This window comes from Pangasianodon hypophthalmus, chromosome 28, assembly GCF_027358585.1.
Source record: "Pangasianodon hypophthalmus isolate fPanHyp1 chromosome 28, fPanHyp1.pri, whole genome shotgun sequence".
NCBI lineage: Eukaryota > Metazoa > Chordata > Actinopteri > Siluriformes > Pangasiidae > Pangasianodon > Pangasianodon hypophthalmus.
In genome coordinates this window covers 4496672-4519202 of record NC_069737.1, presented here as the reverse complement: position 1 = coordinate 4519202, position 22531 = coordinate 4496672, and the positions used below count along the sequence as shown (strand labels likewise).

At 38.4% G+C, this 22531-nt stretch overlaps 1 protein-coding gene across 15 annotated transcripts in view; it reads right to left on the bottom strand.

Moving 5' to 3' along the window:
* Window positions 1–22531, bottom strand: part of nrxn2b (neurexin 2b) — a 591140-nt gene that overhangs the window by 140660 nt on the left and 427949 nt on the right. For 2 of the 15 annotated variants that reach the window (XM_026945182.3, XM_026945183.3), the window contains exon 1: window positions 14462–16061. The exons of the other annotated variants lie outside the window; for them this stretch is intronic. In XM_026945182.3, the coding sequence (XP_026800983.1) occupies window positions 14462–14783 (322 nt within the window). In that variant the 5' untranslated portion in view covers window positions 14784–16061. Of the gene's footprint in view, window positions 1–14461; window positions 16062–22531 lie in introns of those variants that run through there. 15 annotated transcript variants of the gene reach the window in all.

Sequence of the window (22531 nt, the reverse complement as noted above, 5' to 3'; positions counted from 1 at the left end):
AGGTAGACATGTGGTTATCTCTATATAAACATTAGTTTAGTTTGCTAATCTGCTAGCTAATTGCCTGCTAAACCATTAGCTAACTGTTAGAAAACTAGCCTTCATCATTTGTCACAGGTAAACACGTAGGCTTTCTTTAACTGAGCCTCGAATAATCTATATAGACATAATCTAATATTAGCAGGCTGCCTGAAAAAAAAAAAAAAGATTTTGTTCTTCAAACATTAGTTTAGTCAGCTAGACCACTAGCTAACTGCTAGAAAACTAGCCTTTGCTTGTCACAAGTAGGTAGACTTATTTAACAGTAGCAAAAACTCAAACTATATCATAACACCCATAACTTTGTTCTTCAAGCATTAGCTTAGTAGTAAGCACCTAAAAAAACTAGCTTTTATTTGCCACAGATAGATACTTGGGTAACTGAATCTTGAATTTTTATTGTTATATTCTAAATGATTCATTTTTTATTGTTATATTCTAAATGATTTACTCAATAGTAGTCAAATCTCAAACTATACCACAACATTCAAGAATTTGTTCTTCAAAAATAAGCGTAGTTATCTAACCTAGTAGCTAGCAGTTTGCTTGACAACTAGCTGGAAAACTAGCCTTTATTTGTAACAAGCAGCCATTAGTGGGATTATAGTATCTGAGTCTCTATTTACATTAGTAAATTTTCAGAAACCTCAAACAATTTCATAATGCCTAAGATTCTGTTCATCACTAACATTAACTAAGTCAGATAACCTGTTAGCTAAATGTTAGTATTTGTCCCAGCTAGTAGTAAAAGTGGAATTTTAGTATTGTAGTCATGATTTATTATTATTATTATTTTTTTCATATTGTCTCATTTAATATCGGTAGCCAAACAATAAAACAACCAAAACTATTTTGTTTATCATTAATTTTGACTAAATTAGCTAGCTACAATCTAGTTCCAATCCAATCTTGGTATGTATCAAAAATGATCCATTAAAGACATGTTTAAAAATCACATGCTTGACTTTGTTTTCTAAAACCTCTGCGTTTACATAAAGTCCATGCACATTGATATAAGCCATAAAACATAATTTCGAGATTGTTCTCTCCATCTTGCAGGACATCACCTCCAAAGCAGCACGGCCAGGGAGAGTAGCTTGGATAAATGTTAGATTTTGCAGCTATGTGTAGCTTGTAATCTACTCCATGCTCTCCAATTGAGAATGTGAATCACAAGGACCAGCAAGGAAGATCCTCTGTGCCAGCTTCCAGCTACAATCAACACCGAGACAAGTCGCTGTGTCAACAAGAGAGCGAAACCAAGCCGATATTCCCACTAGGTGCCATCCTGAAGGATGTAAACACCTCAGTTTCACACAAAGGAACAGAGGAAGGAATGAGATGAATAAATAGAATTACACTTTTAATCACAAGTTGTGTTATAGGTAAATTCTTAGCACATTTTAATTACAGCCTGTTTCAGTGTGTAGGCAGATTGTGTTATTGAAATTACACGTTAAACTTTGTTCATGCCTGAATGTTTCCTCAAACACTTAATGAATGCTGACCAGTTTGCCCTGAGCCCAGAGGTCATTAGTTGACCCATCTGCCCTGCAGACAACACCGTTATTATTTTTCTTATTCGCTTGTTTGTACATACCCAATGCACTCATGCTGAATCCTCCCACTGAGACTAAAATGTTTTCCTAAACTGCAACAGCCAGTGGGACAGAGACACATTTTACCAGCTGAGCCATGCACATAAGAGAATACAGCAACAAAAACACCAATGTAAACTCAAACAGTATCGGAGTTTCTCTTACTGCTTTCAGTAACGCTCTATCATCTCCCAACAGTCCCAATACAAAACAAACCAAAGCATGGATATACAGAGGCAAAAATAGAAAAGTTTTTTTTTTTTCCTAAGATGGTCCTACACCCATGCATAATCTAATAGGCCTTGTTTATTAATGTGTGAGTCTTCCAGTAGCAGCAGGAATCAGTGTGCAGCCCCGCATAGCGGCACTTTAATATCAAGTCTAATTAATAATTAACACCAAGCTTGCATCAGCCTTACTCTCAGTCACTCTGAAGCTCTGGAAGCTGAAGTCTCCAGAGCTGTCACGTCTCATCTTTCAACACAGGAAGGAGAAAACAGACAGGACAAAAGGTCTGTCTTTGCAGAAATGTCTCCAGTCTCAGAGGAAATCATGAAATCAACAATCTCTTGCTGAATAATTTGGGCTGGGTACAAACACGTTCAACAGATTCAAGAGAAATCAGAACATATGTGTCGGTGTCAAATTCTGCACAAGCTAGCATTTTTCTTGATTTAAAACGCTTGTTTCAACTAATCAGCAATTTCTATACTTGATATTTCTCTCTTTCTTTGGAATACAACATTTACATGTAGCATACATAATACTTAATAGTACATAATAATTGCTGACATTAAGTATGATTACATGTAGCACTAGAAACATGCATAACACTTTATAAAGGATGAGTGCATGCCTGCATAATGCACTATAACACAGGTTTTGCTTGTATCTGAATTGGAAGCCTGTGCTATAGAGCATTATAATGTTCTTGTGAACATATCCTGTAGTGCGTTATGTAACCTAAAATTATGAAGTCATATGATGCTATATAAAGTGTTCTGTATGTACCTATAACTACATAACTACTGAACATTTTTATACATGTATGCTAAGCATTATACTATATACTGTATGCTATATAACATATTACAATTACACGCATGCATATTATAAGGAAATAGTAGACATCTGCTTTTTTAAGCTAACTACATTAGCTATGCTGTCAAGTTGCATTTCTGGTCATTATGTAGGTCATTTAAATTAACAAATAATTAAATAACAAATCAATTACATATTGACATACACATTTAATTATTTATGCTCATATTTTAATTCATTATGTAAAGATTAACACACAGTGAGGCAAAAAAAACCCATAGATATATATATATATATTATATCAGCGCACAATGAAGTGCTTCATTTCTCTTAACCTAGAGCAATTTAAACAATTATTATTTTACTTAATTACAGAATGACATGGTGTACTTTATCTATTAATAGTTACATTTAATGTTGATGGAAATGCCTGTGAAACAAGTTAGTTCCTGCTATCGCTTACGTTATAACAGCTGTAAGCAGCTGTCTTTCCCTCACCAGACTCTCTTTTTTCTCTCTCTCTTGAAGCTAATAAAACAAAAAATGTAGCTTGTCATATTACTGCGAACCTAGTGACTGTTACAAAGCACTGATACTGGAGACTCCTTCCATAAAGTAATTGTTGCATTAGATGATATACTTCGTTTTTTAGATGTTTCTTTATTTCATGAATATACTCTGACATATTCCTTCATAGGTCTCATAAGTATGTTTGGAATAATTGCTGAAATGGAATCACAGCCATTTTATTACTAGCTTTGAGTTTCGTATTTCTCAGTGAGAATAGAAATTACATCTGTACATTTTAGCCTTCATGTAGGGGTCATTGCTTTTGGAGGCCTTAGGTTCTGTGCTTTTAATGCTAAATCCATCATGACTTTAGAAGGAAAAAAAAAACACTCCCCCTTGCACCGTTGCTATTGATTAACAATCTGAACTATTCAAGTCTGTGTGTGATCTATATGGAACCAATCCGTTGTCTGTGCATTAGACCGGCTCCGTGACTAAAAGAGGTAGTAATTTGAGATATGGTGATTCTGCAGCACATTGTGCCACATAGCCTGGGAGGAGGATGATGAGGAAGTGATGAATCCTTGACGCTGCTATAATTATCATTTGATAAAGCTAGGGAATGCCGCAGAAGGCATCGGCAAACACGGCTTGAGTAATGATTCAGTCTATTTCAATATGCCACCCCGTCTTTCACACATCACTCACACTGCCTATTGATGGAGCAGGCCATTATAATATTTTCATAGCAGATTGTGTGTGTGTGTGTGTGTGTGTGTGGTATTTCAGTGAGTGTGTGTGACATCAGTCAGAGAAATGTACCTTCGAGCAGAAAACCAGGGCGGAAAGACTAATGTGTTACTCGGAAAATATTAGTCAGCTTGCTACTTCCTTGATGACCAAGACACTGTGCAGATGTTTCTGCTTGGAGTTCCTGCATATGAATACAATACACTTCCTTAAACCAGTTCAGGCTTTCTCTCACGCTTGCTTCAGTGGATAATCTCACCTAGATACTGGAGATTTGTACCTAAGAACTACTGCTGTAATTATGAAGACTGTTCTGTGCTTATATCAGGTCTCTTATTCACAGCATCCTCATACACACTTAAAGTGTTTGTTTTTACTCTTTTACAGCTGTATACTGTAATGATTTATAATCCCACTATCTGCTGTCACCCAGAAGAGGATGGGTTCAAGGGATGTAACTGTTCTGGTTTGGGACACGCCCACTTCAGCGTTAAATCCAATTACAGAAACGGATATTTGGAGCACTAAACAGATACAGGTAGCGGCTTTACAACCCATGGTTCTGTTTTGAGTCTGGTTTGTTCCGCGTGTGGTCTCAGGGAGTTTTTCTTTCCTACTGTCGCCTCTGGTTTGCTAAAAGTGCTACACAAACAAAACTAAACTGAACTGAATTGTGGCACAACTTTAATCTGACTTTTATTTATTGTGTAATTGACTTATTAAATATTAAATGTATGTTGTACACACTATTTCACCATTGATTACTACTCACATCTATACTTCATCTTTTTCTCACCCTGCTGCCTTTAAGAGTTGCGACAATGCAGTTTCTTTTAAGGGATCAATAACGTGTCCAGCAGAAACCACCAGTAAGTCCTCCTGCACTGCGGAAATACACAAAGCATCATCTCTGCCTTCCTTCGTTCCCTGTACTGACTGCACAACTCCTTTCTTGCTCCTCAGGAAAACATTAGATATTTCCCCTGAGGTGCAAGAACATGGCAGTAAGTCAGTGGTGATAGTGTGGGATGTTGTGGAGGGGCGGGAGGTTACACAGAACATTCAAACAGTGAGAACAAGACGGCAGGTGACTTCAGTCTCTGATACATGGCAAGTCTAATTTCTGCATGCTAATTATATCCTCACATATTGGCCAAGGCTAGTCAATGGTCCCCTGGGTGAGAGTGACCTCTCATATCGCTGATGCTACACAAGGGCCATTCAGAAACACGGCTCATTATCAGTCCTCATGGGAGCTGGGATATCTTGGGGAAAGAGAGAGAGAAAACATAATGAGCAATTCTCAGAACTTGACTGTGGCACTGTCTGCTAGGTTAGCCTTATCAACATTAGTGAGTGCGACCGAGGGGTTTTCACTGGTTGTAGTTGTAAAAGTCATTAAATTATGATGTAAGAACTTTTCAACTGTGAAAAGCCTCCATTTTTTTTGGTGGAGAAGGTGTTTGGAAGCTTTGAAGGTTCTATGTAGAGGTCTTCCCGTTCAGATTGGATTAGAAATAGAATGTTTATACTGAAATATTTGTGACATGCTTAGTTATTTTGGATTATTGATGCTGTATTTTCATTACTTCCATGAGAAATTAGCAATTGTGTGCTGTGTTGACATAACAGGCATATTGCTAGCGCCGTTACAATGGAATATAATAGGAGAAAAAAAATTTCAACAATCTGGAATAGTGATAATGGTTAGATTTCGCTGTCAACAGCTGTTTGTTGTTTTCTCACTCACCATTTTTCCAGCGATGTTCAATGTCATATTAATGAGAAATCCAACACAGAACAGTGTTGGAACTCCAAGTTCCAGACATCAATGCAGCGGAGTTACGGCAAAGACTCAGCTAGTTAAGGATCAACAAGGTATCGAGCACAATGGCATTGATCGCGGTAGTAGCACGAAATCTGAAGCTTTTGAAGCTGATCTGTTTGAGCAGAGTGTACAGACGAGGAAGACAGCTGGACAGACTAATGGACTAAAGCGCTGCTGCATCACTTTCTTTAGGCAGAGATAAATTCCCACTGGTGCCACTACAACCAGTAGTAATTTGTAGCTAATGTTTTCTACAGTTAACCAAAGTGATGAAAGAATTTAAAAAAAAAATCAGAATTCCAGTACAAAATAAACCTTGGACATAACTGAAGATCATATCTTGTTCAATTATGAACACTATGCAAGTTATTCATGGTTGATTTTTCCTTTAAGATCCTTAGCTTTCTAAAGAGCCCTTGAGGAAACCTTTTATCTTGTCATTAGGAAGGTTTTTAGCCATTAAACAAACTTTATTTACAGGCAGCATACTTGTCAGTTCCCTAGGAAATTGCTTGCCCCCTAGCTTTGCCAGCTGTATATGTGCATTATACCCAAGATGATTGGTGTAATATTTATTAGTAGAATAGCTGTAGTATTGCCAACATTGAACGTATGCACTGGATGATGCCAAAGGAATCAAACAAAGGAAGAGAGCGGAAGTACAAAAATGCAGATAAAGGCCTCAACTAAAGTATGAAAAGAAGGCAGAGCAGCAGTGACTTGAAGTTGACTACAAGGAAATAATATTTACAGAAAAAGAGACAGAAAGATGGAGATGGAGAAGTTGCTGCAGGAGAGGACAGAGGACAGCAGTCATGTGGGAAGACCTCCAGAGGCGCAGCTTTGATGGTGGGTTCAGGCATCATGGTCTTGAACCACGGAGCATGCTCGGTTCCGAGACTCTGCACCACAGAGGACACCTGAAGGATGGTTGCCATGGGCAACCAAGGTAGAGAGGTGTGTGTGTGCATGTAGGTGGATATTTACAGTTTGGATATCTGAGAGAGGTGAAGGAATTTGTAAGTCTGTGTGTGTGTGTGTGTGTGTGTGCGTCTGTACTGTGGCCACTGACATCAACAAAACATGTATAGTTCACACACAGCATAGCAATGAGGCTCGACTACATGAATAATCTGTGTTACCGCTTTGCCTCAGACACACACACACACACACACACACGTATACACGTCTGTCATCTATTCAAGGACATGAGACATCTTAGACATGTAATTACTGGAGCTGTCTCAATAATTAATATAGCCTCATGTGTGAAGTGACACAAGCCACCTCCTGTTCCATTCATGATGTTTGGACACGGAGCGTCGACACACACAAGAGACCCTAATAATATCTATTGAAAACAGACCATGCTCCTTTTTTTAAAAGAGAAAATACACAAACGTGCATACATCCAATCCCCAAAGTTCCCTGCATTGACTTTGGCATCTACAAAACATGGCATCAGGACATGTCTTTCTCTCTTTTCAGATTTCTTTATATCTGTCGCTCTCCTTTCCGTCTTGACAAGGACAAATGAAACTCTTCTGGCCAACAGATATGGTAGCACATCATATAAATCCTTTGTTCCTGTAATCCTATAATGCATTACATTTGCATTTATAACATATTTTATAGCATACACAATGCCTTATAGCACATGCCATAAACAATTATAATTGCTGATAATTATATTTCCATGCAGAACGCTTTGATTAAGCATGAGTGTAAGACTACGTGATGTTGTACAATATAATGTGTTACTTTATCTGGGTTACACATTCTATGAAGGCCTTATGAGTACATTCTCATAAGTTATGAGTACATGACTTATGAATACATTCACAACGTTACACAGTTTTTATAAGGCGTTATAACTATTTATGAAAAGCCATTGCGGTTTGTAGCATTGTTAATAATGCCTTTATAAATTGATAAAATAATGCATTACAAGTAGTGCTTATAACACATTATAATCACCATATCTTCTCCTAATACACTCGTAAATCAAAACGGGCTTTGGTGATATAATGTATTATAAAGATTACTTGTAATACATTCGATTAACAGTTTGTTCATGTATTACAACCTTTGCTATCAACAGTAATGCATATTCATAAACAATTATAACAACATGCATAATGCCTTATGAATGCATTATGACATGTTATGAATGTGTTCTTAGCTCATTATGCATATGACCTTCAAAGAACGTGTTACCGTTATCTTTTCAGAAGACGTAGTGCTACGTAGTGTTATAATGCACTATAATGCACTAGTTGTGTCATATATACAGTATGTATTCAAATGCTACCTAACTTGAAAGACCGAAGCTATAGGCTGTAATTCATTATATTTTCATACTACACTTTACAATTATAACTTGTATAACAGATTGTCACACTTTCTGTGACGCTCATATGTATAATAATTCATGAATACCTTCATAACCTGTTATAATGCATTCACAAGGCATTATATACATTATTATAATTTTTTAACCATATAATCATATACATTATTATATATATATTTTTATTAAATGTCATTACACTTTATAGCAGTGTTTATAATACATTATTAGGCTTAGATTATGTGGAGTTGTAGACGCACTGACAAGTAATTTCAGAAGTGATAAAGTTGTGTAGAACTTTCTTTAGTAGAAGATTGTAGAAGATTTCCTTCTATCCTGTTAACAATTCATAATGCATAATGAAGATAGCTACAAAGTATAAAACATTTTAAAATAAATGATTATAATGATGTCTGTAATGCCCTATGACTGCATTATAACATGATATGAATGTGTTTATAGTTCATTATAACTATGACCTTCATAGAAAGTGTTCTCACATATACTTTCCCAGAGCCTATGATATAGTGCATTATAACTACAATGTTGCTTTGATATTATAATGTGTTGTGTATCCTGATATCACGAAGCCTTATTCTCGTTGTTAATAAAGTGTTATGCAGTGTAACTGTAACATTTATATATGTAGGCTTATGTCTACCATTATAAGGTATTATGTATGCTATATGTATAATGAGTACAGATTAATTGAAGCATTATAAATATATGATTCATAGGGAAAGCTACAGCATATTATTAGTCTGTTGATGTTGGAAAGCAAATACGTTCGACAGAGCAAGAGTGAACACCCCATGAGCTTTTTTATTTATACAGCAGACCGATTTTTCTCCAACCGACTTTTGCTAACAAACACTGAGTTTCGTTTGTCACTGGGACACACAACATTTTCAAAAGTTAACCTACCAGATTTTGTCTTTCGAAAGTAATCCTGGCACTTAGTCAAACGTGATCCCAACAGATTTTCACATCATTGACTTTGACCCTCCATCAATATTGGTTTCGATCTAGCAATCTGGCTGTTTGCTCAGGCATTTCAGAGATTTCATACAGCCCAGTATCCACAACCCTTTTGGGAAAAAAAATGGTGTCTGGCACTCTCGATTGGGGGACGATTCAGATCAGCAGCTTTAATCATGAGTAAGAGTCAAATAAGCTTTGTTTCTGACTCATCATGCATGCTGGGAGACAAACGGATTGGAATTATATCACTGCTGACCGATGAAAAACATCCTCTGTTTTTCTTTTTCTCTTTTTTTCCCTATATGTGGAATTTGTGCATACTCATACTCACTGTCTACCTATAGTTTACCCAAAGTTTACATCACATTATTTATTTAATTAATATGTGTTTTTAATAATTGACAATATCTGGTTGAATGTATCAGACTAGATGTTAAGTTTTTTTTTTTTTTTTTTTTTTTATGTAACACTGCCATTTGGCCAGCAGGTTGTTGGCAAACCTATACATCATGCTGCAAACTGTTGACTGTAGAAATGTCTTTAATTATCTCGACATAATATTTTAGTAATCTGGCCCCCCGCTGCAGAAATGGAGAGGCTTGCAAAAGTCCTGAAGGTCAAGTACTATAAAAGGCAGCATTTATACTATATTCAGAAATAGAAGTAGCATGTAGAAAGCCATTCTAGGGATGCTATATTGGACAGCTGACAGTTCATAGACGTAGTTCTCCGATATTTAGACACAAATGACGCCAGCGCTAGCGTGACTCACTGCAAAAAGTCAACAGAATAATGCAAAATAGAGCATAGTGATTTTGGTTTTTCCTCCGGCTTTGAACTTTGATGAGCAGCAAAAAATAATAAGGATTCTACAGAATGAGAACGCTGAGACTAATTTGGTACTGCCAATCAAAATCCACTGGCTGAGGATGTGACAAGCAGGCTGTTCAATGGGGGGATAATGAATTGTAGTACACACATCTGCACAGAGTGAGCAGAATTGCGGCTCAGGGACTCGTGACCACGCACGCACCCTGCATCCATCAACTAGAGAGCTGTCTATTAATCACAAGCAATAACTAGGCACTCCTCTCGCACAGGATTTGGAGAGGGTCATATACAGCCCTTGTTTGTACTCATATCGCTCTTACACACACGTTTGAAGCAATCGCACTTTGCCAATCAGATCGGAGCCAATCATTTGAATAGCATCTGAGATGCTCAAAAATGAGAGCCCACCTGAATGCTGAATATGAAATGGAGAGATTATTATTATTATGTGAATACCAATCTGTCTTAAAAGCAAGCATTCAACAAGTAAACCCCTTTAACTTATCCGCCAGGCTAGAAAAGAGGACTGACGGATCCCATCAGAGACTCCGTTTGAAAGAGAGATAAATACTTGCGTCAGGAGTCAAAGCCTGCAGGCTCTAGCTATGCTAAAGTGCAAGATTAAAGCAATTTCATATTGAAAGCTCTAAGCAATTCCTCACTTTTTGTTTGTTGCCAACAAAACTATTCAGCCTGAGTAAATTTAGACTCGTCCAACTGACTTCATGGCATTAATATAAGAGGCACAATTAAATATTTACCACATTATTGACCATGGGGATTCAAGAAAGAAGTCAATTTATTTTCAGGCTTATTTTCAGACCTCAGAATAAGGCTTCTCAAAACAGTGCAAAGTCTGCAAACTTTCAGCTGTTGACACAGTAGCAGAGGATGATGAAATATTGGCCTGGCCAAGATGCGGCACAGAAATGACATCAGATATCTATGCAGAAATAGATAGATAGATAGATAGATAGATAGATTGATTGATTAATAAATAAGAAGAATTAACCATTTTAAGTAACCATATTGGTATAAAAGTGAGGAGAGACTAGTCACTTTTTTTTTTTTTTTTTTTTTTAACTTTCCCCCAGGCCCAAAATTGCACTTTTTCACTGCCTCTTTTTCATCTGTATCGGCTGACAGTCTCAAATCCGTGGAGGGATATGCCAAACATTTCCATGTTAATTATGTAAATTTAAACAGCTTAGCAACTTGAGATGCAAGGGAGCTGCAATCCAATTATATGAACCAGCAGAGGAAGAAAAAGAAAGGAAGGAAGGAAGGAAGGAAGGAAGGAAGCAGAGACGGTAAAAGGGACATTGCTATTTAAAGGGAGAAAGAGGACCGACTATTGGATTTAGGCTGCCATTTCAGTACATCAAGAATCTCAGTTCACTGCACAGTGCTTAAACTCGAACCTCTTAGGATCAGTGTCTCTAGGTTACAATGTGAGTGTCTATTTACTGGTTGAGGAAAAAAGGTAGAAACTATATATTCTCTCCCTTTGGAGAAATGATGCTTCAATGCTAGGGGTATAAATTGTGACTAAGTTCCCTGGCGAATGGTAGGCATTAAAAATTTAATTCACGGATGAGCACTAAGGGATGCCAAGAGCCAATAACGTCAATACAGACTGAGCTGAGGGCAATTGACTGCAATGTGTGTGCCTGTTTGGCAGACACAGATGCTTGATTGATACAGATTATGGCTAAAAGCCGTGCTGAGAGAGAGGATGAAATGAGCGAGCAATAAATGGTGATATGGATGAGAGCAGCACCAGAAGGTGGCAAGAGAATATATAAAAAAAAAAAAAAAGGATAGTGAGAAACATTAAAGCATGTGGTGAAGACTGCAACATACCACAGACTATAAAGAACAGAAATAGCGGGGGAATTAACAGGAAGGTTAGGAAGGTTTCTTTGCCAGTTTAACATTATCTAGGCTTGATTTAAAAGCATTGAATTCTAAGCCACAGAAGAAGGTTCCAAACACTCCAGGCATGAAGCCTAAATTGGCATCTCTGGAAGAGTGAGCACGGTAATCCCTTGCAAGATCACTGGTCATGTCTTTAGGCCAAGTGTCAAGCAACTGGCCAATGTCCAATTCAATTAAATTTTATTTCTATAGTGTTTTTACCAGTAGACATTGCCACAAAGCAGGTTTACAGAAATCCGGATGTAGATTTATATCCCTGGCAACATTGGCAAGGAAAAATTCCCTGAGAGGACATGTGGAAGACAACTTGAGAGGAACCAGACTCAAAAGGGAACTCATCCTTTTCTGGGTGACACCGGATAGTAAGCTTATAAATCATTACTCTTCCACAACTATATTTTATAATGTCAAACAGTGTAAAGTGTGCTGACAGGATGTTCACTATGAGCATACTGTGAATAGGAGTCCTGGGATGAGCACAGGATAGTCTTTATTATTGTAGCAGCAGTTCTTTGGTACAAGTCTATAGAATCCAGGTGAGATTATCCACTGAAGCAAAGGTGAGATTTGGGCATAAACTATTTTGGGAAGATTTTGGGACATCTTTAGGGTCTTCGCATTATTTTTTTCTTAAGGCCACAGTTCATTTACGTTTATTCATATGGTAGATGCTTTTTTTTTTTTTTTAATCCAAAGCGGCTTCTGATAAAAAGAGCTTGCTCAAGGGCCCAACAGTTAATGCTTGACAGTCCCAGGATTCAGATTCAAAACCTTCTAATTAGTAATCCATAGCTCTAACCAATGAGCCAGCAATTCCCAGTTCTTACTTCAAAATAACTACTACAGCATCAATCCCAGAAAATGTCGATGGTGCACCTCAATGACTACATTCCAGTGGCTCTTACTCCATTAATCACAAAATATTCTGAGACAGTGGTTATGGCCAACATCCAGCACAATGTGCCCATTACACTAGACCCCCAGGAGTTTGTTAAATTCCTAACAGTTCCATAGAGGAGAGCCTGGCTGCCATACAAATAACCCTATTCTACTTTAAGAATAAAGACAGTGAGATTTCTCAGCATTTATCACAAGCATAACAAACCCGAGTGAAGTCAGTTGTCCAAAGAACAATAAATCAATGATTGTGAGGTAAAGAGGGTGAACAATTTTAAGTTGCTGGCCACAGCAGAAACTATATTTCCTAAAAAAAAAAAAAAAGGCTATTGGAATTTTGACCGCCAGCCAGATTCCTTAGCAGTTTACACAGGTGTACTATTGAATGTTATAGGAAATGCTCTGGTCAGCCAGGTCAAATGTCATCATGCCTGTGCATTTACAAAAGAAGTTCAGACCCAACCCACCCTCAACAATCCTGTTGCCTGCAAAACAATATAGGTATGTGAAATCGAGCATAACCAGGTCATCAGATCACAGACAGAGAACAACTCTAAGCCAACGCCGCTCTTACATACAACACCCACCATCTAAAAATCACAGCATAATGAACTCCACGTGAAGTCTTTAATAAGCTGCCCAGCAGCCTCCTACATCTATCAATCCCCCCTTCCAGTTTCTAATGTAGATTGCACTGTAATAACAGTTTGCAATATAATAGCTGCTTTCACTACAATTGCACTCTGTAGGAACAGTTCATAATGTGTATTTATCTCTACAGGCCCATCAAAATATGGTATCTTTTTAACAACTAAAGGACTACATGCATATGGATGTGCATCTTTTATTGTGCACTCCCTTTTACTGAAAACAAAAAGGTTTCTTGTGATTCGTAGTGATTCTTAGTGATTCTACATTTCTAAAGGAGGAAAAAATGAACTTGACCTAAAACACTGCTTGAGTTGGCTGCCTACTGAGCTTAATAATACCATAATTATAGACTACTTTATCCACAGTAGCATTGAGTGATGCTTAATCATTAATTTAAAAAGCTACAATTGCAGTAAAAAGCCATTTAACGACAAGGGACTTGCTGGAGATCTCCATTGAGATCTGCAGTGCACCTGATCCTACTGAGTGAAAGAGTCTCAGAACCTTCCTGCTTCCATCTCACTGGGGAAAAGCTAGAAATCTCTATACTAATTGAGTGCTCCTCACAGTTTAGATTCACGAGTCCCTCAAGGCTCAATATTAGGTCCGTTTCAGTTGTGCCTCATCACATCATATAAGCATGGATTAAGGCTACATATTTTGGATATTAAGTTACAAAGATCTGACAGTGGATACTGCCTGGGTATTGTGTGTCACTTCCTTCCTTTATTAGTGCTAATATCGCTCACTGAAATACTGAAAAAGATACCGTCCATAGCTTTAAATGAAACTTTTAAAACGATTAGCACGTACCAATAGGGACCTATTGGTGACCTCTCAAAGCAAGACATCTTGCTTTATTGGACAATTGGCAATGACACATTTGAACAATGATTGATTCTCAGACATCATGGAATCACAATTGAAAGCAAGATTGCCAAATATCTTTAGATGATACCCAAAAATGGGCATACCCACAAGTCATTATTTGAGACAAAAAACTTAATCAATAGTGTGGAAATATAACAAGAGCAAAATGTGACCTACCATGGCCCCCACGTGTAAGGAAGGGCATCCTGTTGATGGCAATAGGCACAGTGCCATGTTTGTTGTGAAAATGGTGGACATGGTGAGTCGTGCTAAGACTGGACGATACTCTAGCTGAAACAGCAGGACCAGGGAAAGCTAGTAATGACAATGACAGGACTAGCCTCCATAAACTGGCCCAAAACACTCTGGGTGGGGCTGAGGGCGGGGCATGAGGGGTGAGTACTAATCCGCTAAGCAAAACGACTGCCCCAAAAGGGAACGGAGAGGGGAGTGGGACTTCCATGCCCTGCCTCCTCATATCATAGAAACAGAAAGACATCAGACCAAAGCAGGATCCATAATTCCTAGATTCCCTTTGAGAGGGGGATACTTAAGAGATCAGCAGCAAAAAAAGAGGAAAATAAATTCCTCAAAAAAATGTTTAAAAATACATGTTCAGAACAAAATATCCAATCAAATACAGAAGTATTCCTACGATGACACAATTCCTTATTCCTCCAGAATGTTCTGAAGCTCGACAGAAAACAGATCCTTTCCAAAAAAAAGTCCAAAACAACAGGAAAAAAGAAGAAGACCAAAAATAAACACTGATTGGAAGACAGGACCTACAGTGAGGCGATCGGTCATCCAAAACTGACATGGAAAATTGAATGAACTCGTAAATATCTTTCAAACATCAGCCATCTGCCTTTAAAGGTAATATTTTAAAGGACTCGGTGTGGCTGTAATGCTTGTCTCGCTGATCCTCGAGCTGAATATCATGTTAAACGGACTTCCAATCAAAATGCTGATCCATTATTAGCAAGCAAATGTCTCCATCATCGATTAATTATTTCATGGCCAGATACATGACATGAAAGAAAAAAATATACAAATATAAATATATATGTATATAAAATAAAGATTTTGAAAAAAAAAATCAAGAGCAAAAAATAAAGATCAAATCTGAGATATCTGAAGAGCAGCGAATACAGTTTCAGATCCTCAGAGGAACGCTGAGCACGGTAAAGTCTGCAGCAGAGAAGAGGAGGAGGACGGAACAGATGCAAAAGAGAGAAAAAAGGAAAAACATAAAAAACAATAAAAGCCAACACAGACTAACTCTAAGACAGATCCTGTACACTTTTCCTGAGAGATGTGCGTCTGGATGACTGCCATCAAGGATGAAAAGATGAAGACGACCGGGTGTCTCCTCTCCAGCCGCTTTGCATCACAACACAAGAGGAAAACAACCTTCTCTCCCAGAAGCCCTTCTCCCTCCTGATCTCCCTCTTTATTTTTCCACACCTCCAATGTTGAGGTTTCTTCGTTGCTCAGCAAAAGCTGCGATGGTGTAGTGGGACTTCGAGTGCAGGAGGCTGCTGTTGCGCGTGCGGCTTCGAGACGCTCAGAGATTCATGAGAGGGGGAGAAAAAAAATCCGTCCTGGGATGCTGGTATGAAAACATCTGCGAGCGTGAGCAAAAGGCAACGGCAGCAGAAGGACACGAGAGAGGAAAAGAGAAAGAGGATGGCAGTGCTACGGACGTGACCAGTGTATGTGTGTGTGTGTGTGTGTGTGGGTTTGTTGCTCCGTGCTCCTCAGCCTCGGTCTCAGACTGAAAGATAGAGCAATGCAGACACACTGAGAGAGAGAGAGAGAGAGAGAGAGAGGGGAGAGAGAGAGAGGGAGAGAAGGTGGGAGGGAGAGAAACTGAGAAGGAGGCAGAGAGGAGGGGGTGACTGGCATGCAGACTTGCTTACATGCATGCACAGACCGACACACAAACTCACACAAAAAACACAAATAATAATAAAAAAATAGACAATACAAGACCCCTGATTTCTTAAATTGCAATGCTGAATGGTCTTCCACATTAAAACTAGAAAAATGCTGTTAATAAGACACAAGATATGCAGATTGAAATCTCACATTGTCACTTTTATTCTCCTGCTTGCTAACTGTCTCACACACACACACACACTTATTTGCACATGACTGATTCCTTGACAAAATAAATAATTTTGTCTCAGTCTTCAAGAAACGAGCAACTTTTTCCCTCTCATCAGTGCGAGTGCCTATATTTAGACTGCTTTTGTATCTCCTTCTTTTATTTTCTCTCCCTGACTTTTCTTTCATCCCTTTTAGTGTATTAAGTATTTTTTTTTCAGTGCACAGATCTTTTATCTACTAAATTCCCTTTCCTTTTTGATGTTATGCCTTGCCTTCATATTCAGTAGGAAAAATAATGGGCAGAATGAAAGGAGTTGAAAAAAAAGAGAGTCGGGAGATTTGGTTGAAGGATGTGGCAAATCTGAGAGAGGATCTCAGTAACACTCTTTTTTTGGAGGTCTACGTTAACTGTCGGCTTTGAAAGAAACACATGTCCACCTGCTCATGCAAATATCCAATCAGCCAATCATGTGGTAGCTGTGGAATGCATAAAGTCATGTAAATACAGGCCAAGAGCTTTAGTTAATGTTCACATTGAACTTCGGGAAAAAAAATGCGATCTCAGAGACCGTGGCATGGTTGTTGGTTCCAGGTGTGCGTTTCAAAAACTGCTGATCTCCTGGGATGTTCGCAGACAACAGTCTCTAGAGTTTACACAGACTGGTGAGAAAAAAAAAAAATCCACTGAGTGGAAGATCTGCAGGTGGAAATGTCTTGATGAGAGAGGTCAAAAGAACATGGTCAGACTAGTATGAGCTGACAGGAAGGCAATGATAACTCAAATAACCACTCTTTACAACCATGCTGAGCAGAAAAGCATTTCAAAACGTTGTCAAACATTGTGATGCTTGGGCTACAACAGCAGAAGATCACATCCCGGGCCAATCTTGTAGTCGAGAACAGGAATCCGAGCCTACATTGGGCACAGGTTCACGGAAACTAGACAGTTAAAGAGCTGCTCCTTCAACCAATTAAAAATCATCATGGGCTATTAAATCATGGGCAGATTTAATCAATTATGAAACATAATGAAGAAAATCTGACTGCACAGTAGTAGGTATCAGTGATAGGTGGAAATACATCTATCTACATCTAACATCTATTGGGTTTGTGAAAGCAATGGAATCTGCTTTTGCTCCACAAACAGACTATATCCAGAGAGACAATGGCCAGCTAATCACTAAGAGAACTGCAAGGTACAGAGGCTAATTAAAGTGGCAAAGGCATTGCAGCTACATCTGTGCTGAAGCATCCGGTATGAAACTTGCCAAAGGGAGCCAGATTTTACTACGCTGTCAGGTAGACAATTTGTGTCTTCTCCCTTCTCCGGTCTCTGATGTCTTAACCAAGAATGATGATAACGCCATGCCCAACAGAAAAGCCAGTGGTGGGGATTAAATCCCAAATTAATCACACTGCCAGTCTTGATGTCCTAACAATAAAATGCTTTCCTGGCTTGAGGAAGGGACTCTTTAATCCTCGTATGGTTTTATTCAATTATCTTCCCTCCCCCAGCCTTTTGCACAACGTTTTCATTACCGAAGTGAGAACATATAGAAAATAAATATACCGAGAGCAAGTGCTAAGAGTATCACTTACTTCAGAAATTTACCAGCTATTCATTGACATTGCTAACAAAAAAAAAAAAAAATCATAGCAGGCAGAATTAGTCAAAAAACCATAGCCTTCAATGCTAACAACATACATTATAGATCGCACATTCTACACTGATTTTATAGACCAGAGTCCATACATAGCCCCGCCCTTGTTGTCCATTGGTTGACAGAACCAGGGTTTGCAAATTCACGTTGAAGTATGCCTAAGTAGAGTGGTCTTTCATGCGCCATGTCCTTTCCCTCTTCAGTGAACCGGCGTTTCCACTGGGAGAATATTATACATGTTTGGTCTGACCACTACTATCGGATTTGCCGGTGTCTCCCGTATTGCAGTAGCAAGGAGTCAATCATTGTAAATGCGACGGCTAAACTGTAAATGTTGGCACCTCATGTTGCATCGATGTATCTACTCGTCCATCATTCATCAGCTCGGCTGCTAAGCTACCCCTCCCAACCGTCTACAGCAGATGTGCCTGAATTCAAACACACGACAAGTTGATGAGAGAAAGCCTCTTTCCCTGGAGCTCTGGGAAATAGGTCACCAATTCATATTGCGCTACAAGAAATGACTGAGTGCTGTCAATTTAAATAAAGTACCAGTATCAGCCACTGTGTAACTCAAAAACATTCAAAAATGCACAAGTAGGCAAGTTCCAATATCTTGATGGCCACTTTTCACCGATTCTGAACGATCAGCTAGAAGTCATTCATTAACAATGGTGAGTTGCACAGGGGCTGCATGGTGCACAAGGTTGAGGCCCGCTTGAGGCTTTTGGATGGGTTGAAAATGTTTCAATTTGGGCAACTAACAGGATGCAATGCATGTCCATGAAACAAATCATTTCGTGGCCTCACCAGGAATGATTCGTCCAGTTATTTCTTTCATAATGTTGTATAATTATGTATTCTGATTAATGTAATCCATAATTTTGTGTGTTAATACTGCCCCAAACAATACATTTAATGGTGAAATGTTGCAGTTACAACAAATTTGACATTAATACTGCTTCAGCTGATACTCCACAAGCTAGTTAGCAATGAATTTAGCTTAGATTCTCCACAGCTAGCAAGCTAGCCTTCTACTTTAATCAAAAGTTGGAAATCAAGCCATATGCTTCAATATTTTAGCAAAAGAGTTTAATTTATAATATTTAGCATAGCGGTGCCTCAGCAGCAAAGGTTCTAAGATAGTGATCAGAAGATTGTAAGGTCAAATTCCAGGTACGCCAGAGAGATGGTATTGTAGCCTTGATTACATTTAAACTGTTTAGCTGTATTTGCATGGTATCCTGTCTCAGTTGTAAGGATAAATATGTCTGCCAAATGAATAATATAAGCCACCAAATAATACATTTTGTATCGCTATTGTGAAGGCACATTGGTTCCTTGGCAAGCTAAGCATTGCATGTCTGTGAACAGATGTGAATACAATGGTATGGAGATAAATTAATGTACAGATTAGCGGCACTAACTCCCCGTGTAATGATCATGTCTTTGGGAATCTCTTGAAATGGCCTCCTTACTAAGCTCAGTGGCTTTAGAGACCGCAGTCTGTTTTACAGCTTCTTAAATAATGCCACCAATAGGGAATAAGCATACTTCTGAGGTTTGCTTCAGAAAGACAATTTAGCTGAATAGCAATACAGTCTTAGGCTAATCTTGTCTTTGGTTCTGTAGGAGGATTAAAAAAAGGGAGGCCTATTTCGACAAGTATGTTAGCTACTGTCAACAAAGCCATCAGGATAGGGGAAAAAAAGCTACCAGTATGCAAAATACATAAAAAAAAAAAAAACAAGTAGAGAGTGTGAACAGGCTCTGTTTTTAGTGATGAAAAGTGCAAAGATTCAAAAAGTTCAATCAGATTTTAATTTATCTCCTTCCTTGGGAGACAGGAGGAGGACTTACTTAGAAGAAATATAGATAAAAGAAGTGATACACAAGGACAGGGCAACTATTAGTGAGAACTGTTGAAGTGTTCATTTTATCAGTGCATGATAAAAGGTGGCCATCGGGGTGCCACAGCTGCACGGTCCTGGTTCTGGATTCTGAGTGGAGCTTACATGTTCCTTTGTGTTCTCTAGTTTCCTCCCCCCTCCCAAAAACTGGTAGGTGGATTGGCCATGCTAAATTGCCCCAAGGTGTGAATGTATGTATAAACATGGGTTTGCATGGTGCCCCACACAAGGTGTATTCCTGCTTCACACCCAGTGTTCCCAGGATATACTCTGGATCCACCACAACCCTGACCAGTACAAAGCGTTTACTGAATATGAAAGAACGATAAGGCTGAGCTTAATCAAGACTACCTAAGCCTGAAAAGATGCGTCTCTGGGTCTTTGAGTATTAGCAGAGAAATTCAGAGTTAAAATAAGAGCTGAAGCATTGAGCCAAAGCACATGGCTTTCACCCTCTGGATTAGTGCATGGCCTCTGATGGAGGACTAGTTTATGATGTATCTTTCTTATTCATATTTGTGCAGTGTATTGTACATCAATATCAAAAACGTCATGGCTGAGAAACACACCTAAATTTTCCAAACACATTTTGGAATTCAGCTGAAAGAAGTTGTTCACTCTCCTAGCTTAGGAAGTACATTCTGTCTCTTTTAAAGCACACTCATACTTACCCAAGTATTATACCCAACGCTTTTACAGTTTTATCCTGAGACCTCTAAATTGTTCTTTAAGAGGATCCTGTTTATAACTTACCATTTTTCTTTTTTAACTCTATTCAGCCCTAATCTTGTTTTGCCCTCTATATTTCCTCAGAGACTTGAATAGCACTCACTGAGTAAGTGGACCTGTAGAAAATATGCAAGCTCTCCTCTTCCCTTTTGCCCCTTGAGGCAAAAAACCCCTCCTGTTTCTGGTCTTTGAGAGGTAAGTGAATATACATAAAAATAAAAGAGGTAAATTAACACAACCAAACAATCGACAGCAATGGAACAGCAAAACACAATGGAGTTTTTAAACAGTGCTTTCACTGGAGACCTGAAAAAGACCCTTTAATAACAATGTGATAGCAGAGTATTCCAAATGAATGAGTGCGCAATGGCAGGAGAACATTTTAATGATTTCCAACAAAAAGTTGGAGCCATTAATTTCAATGGAATTCGTCATTCATATTACATCATTGAATGGAAGTAGGGCTCATTTGAGCTAGTTGCAGGCATATAATTTTTAATAATACTTTGCAATCTAACTATAAAGTATTCTGTAAAAAGAGGTATTCATTCAGTCAGTCAGAAGGCTGGACTTGATGGTACAACTGTCTTCTGTTTTGTGTACTTTATTGATTATTGTTGATTAGTTAGCTAGCTTGGTAGCTACCAGCTCCGATGGGTTAGCAAGCACACAAGACTGGTCACTCTCAATATAAAAACAATCGGCCTGCTTTATCATGAAAATCTCAGAAGCTTGGAAAAACTTTCGTATCCTGCTCATGCTCATGAGTGTGTAAATTTACGCGTAAGAAGACTAACCTAATGTAAAAGTTGACTTGAACGACTTGAAATCATATATATATGGAATATATCATCTTGAAAATTTTATGAAAACCTGTCGTTTTGTATAATTGGCATTAATTAAGGAATAGGAAAAAAATAAGGAAAACCAACACAAAACCATTAACTGAGACAAATAAAACTAAGCATTCAATTACGACAAAACAAATGGCACCACAGTACAGAGGATGAGCCAGTCTGTCTGCACATAACTGTAAGACGTAAACAAATGCCTCATCTGACAGCGTTTGCTTATTATTTTTAATATTATATATTAATAAATATTTTATTGGCATAGAAGTGAGTCAAAATAACTTCCACTTCTGCCTTTCAGCCTTTACCCTGATCATTCATTTCGTGCTCCCAGCTGTCTGTGCACTTGACCTTTTATGGAGTTTTGTGGGTGTCACTATATGCAAATCATGTTGTGATGCCCACAAAACTCCAGAGCTGTGTCAGGAATGCGCTTTGCACTTTACGGGTGATCAACATACATTTGCGAGTATGAAGAAAAAACATTTGTAAAAAAAACATTTCCTTTGGCTACCAACAGTTTGGCTTATGCAAACATTTGCACACAACTTTACTAAAAACATTGGTATATAATGCCCATTGTGTGTATGCAGGCATTTACAAAAACATTCCCCTCCCAAAAAAACAAAACAAAAAATTCCCAAAACATTGCTAGCAAGCTTAATATCATTCCACAAACTCTGATCATCAAGTGTTGAGTGGAACATTTCAGACTCTCCAAACCTTGGGTCTTACTCAGGCTTTCATTTCAAGTAAAACAGTGTTGAAATGACCTGGACTGCAGCACAGTGGCTGCAGCCTGCTCACACTGAGTCAGTATAGTTCCAGGGTGATCTCTGAATGAATCAATTCGTCTGACGCCTTGGCCAGGTCTCGCAGTCACTGACTCGAGGATGCCCACACATATTAAGAACAGGGCTACAAAGCTCCACTGCCTACTTTCTTTCTTACAATTTTGAGAATTTGACACTACCGTTTGCCCAT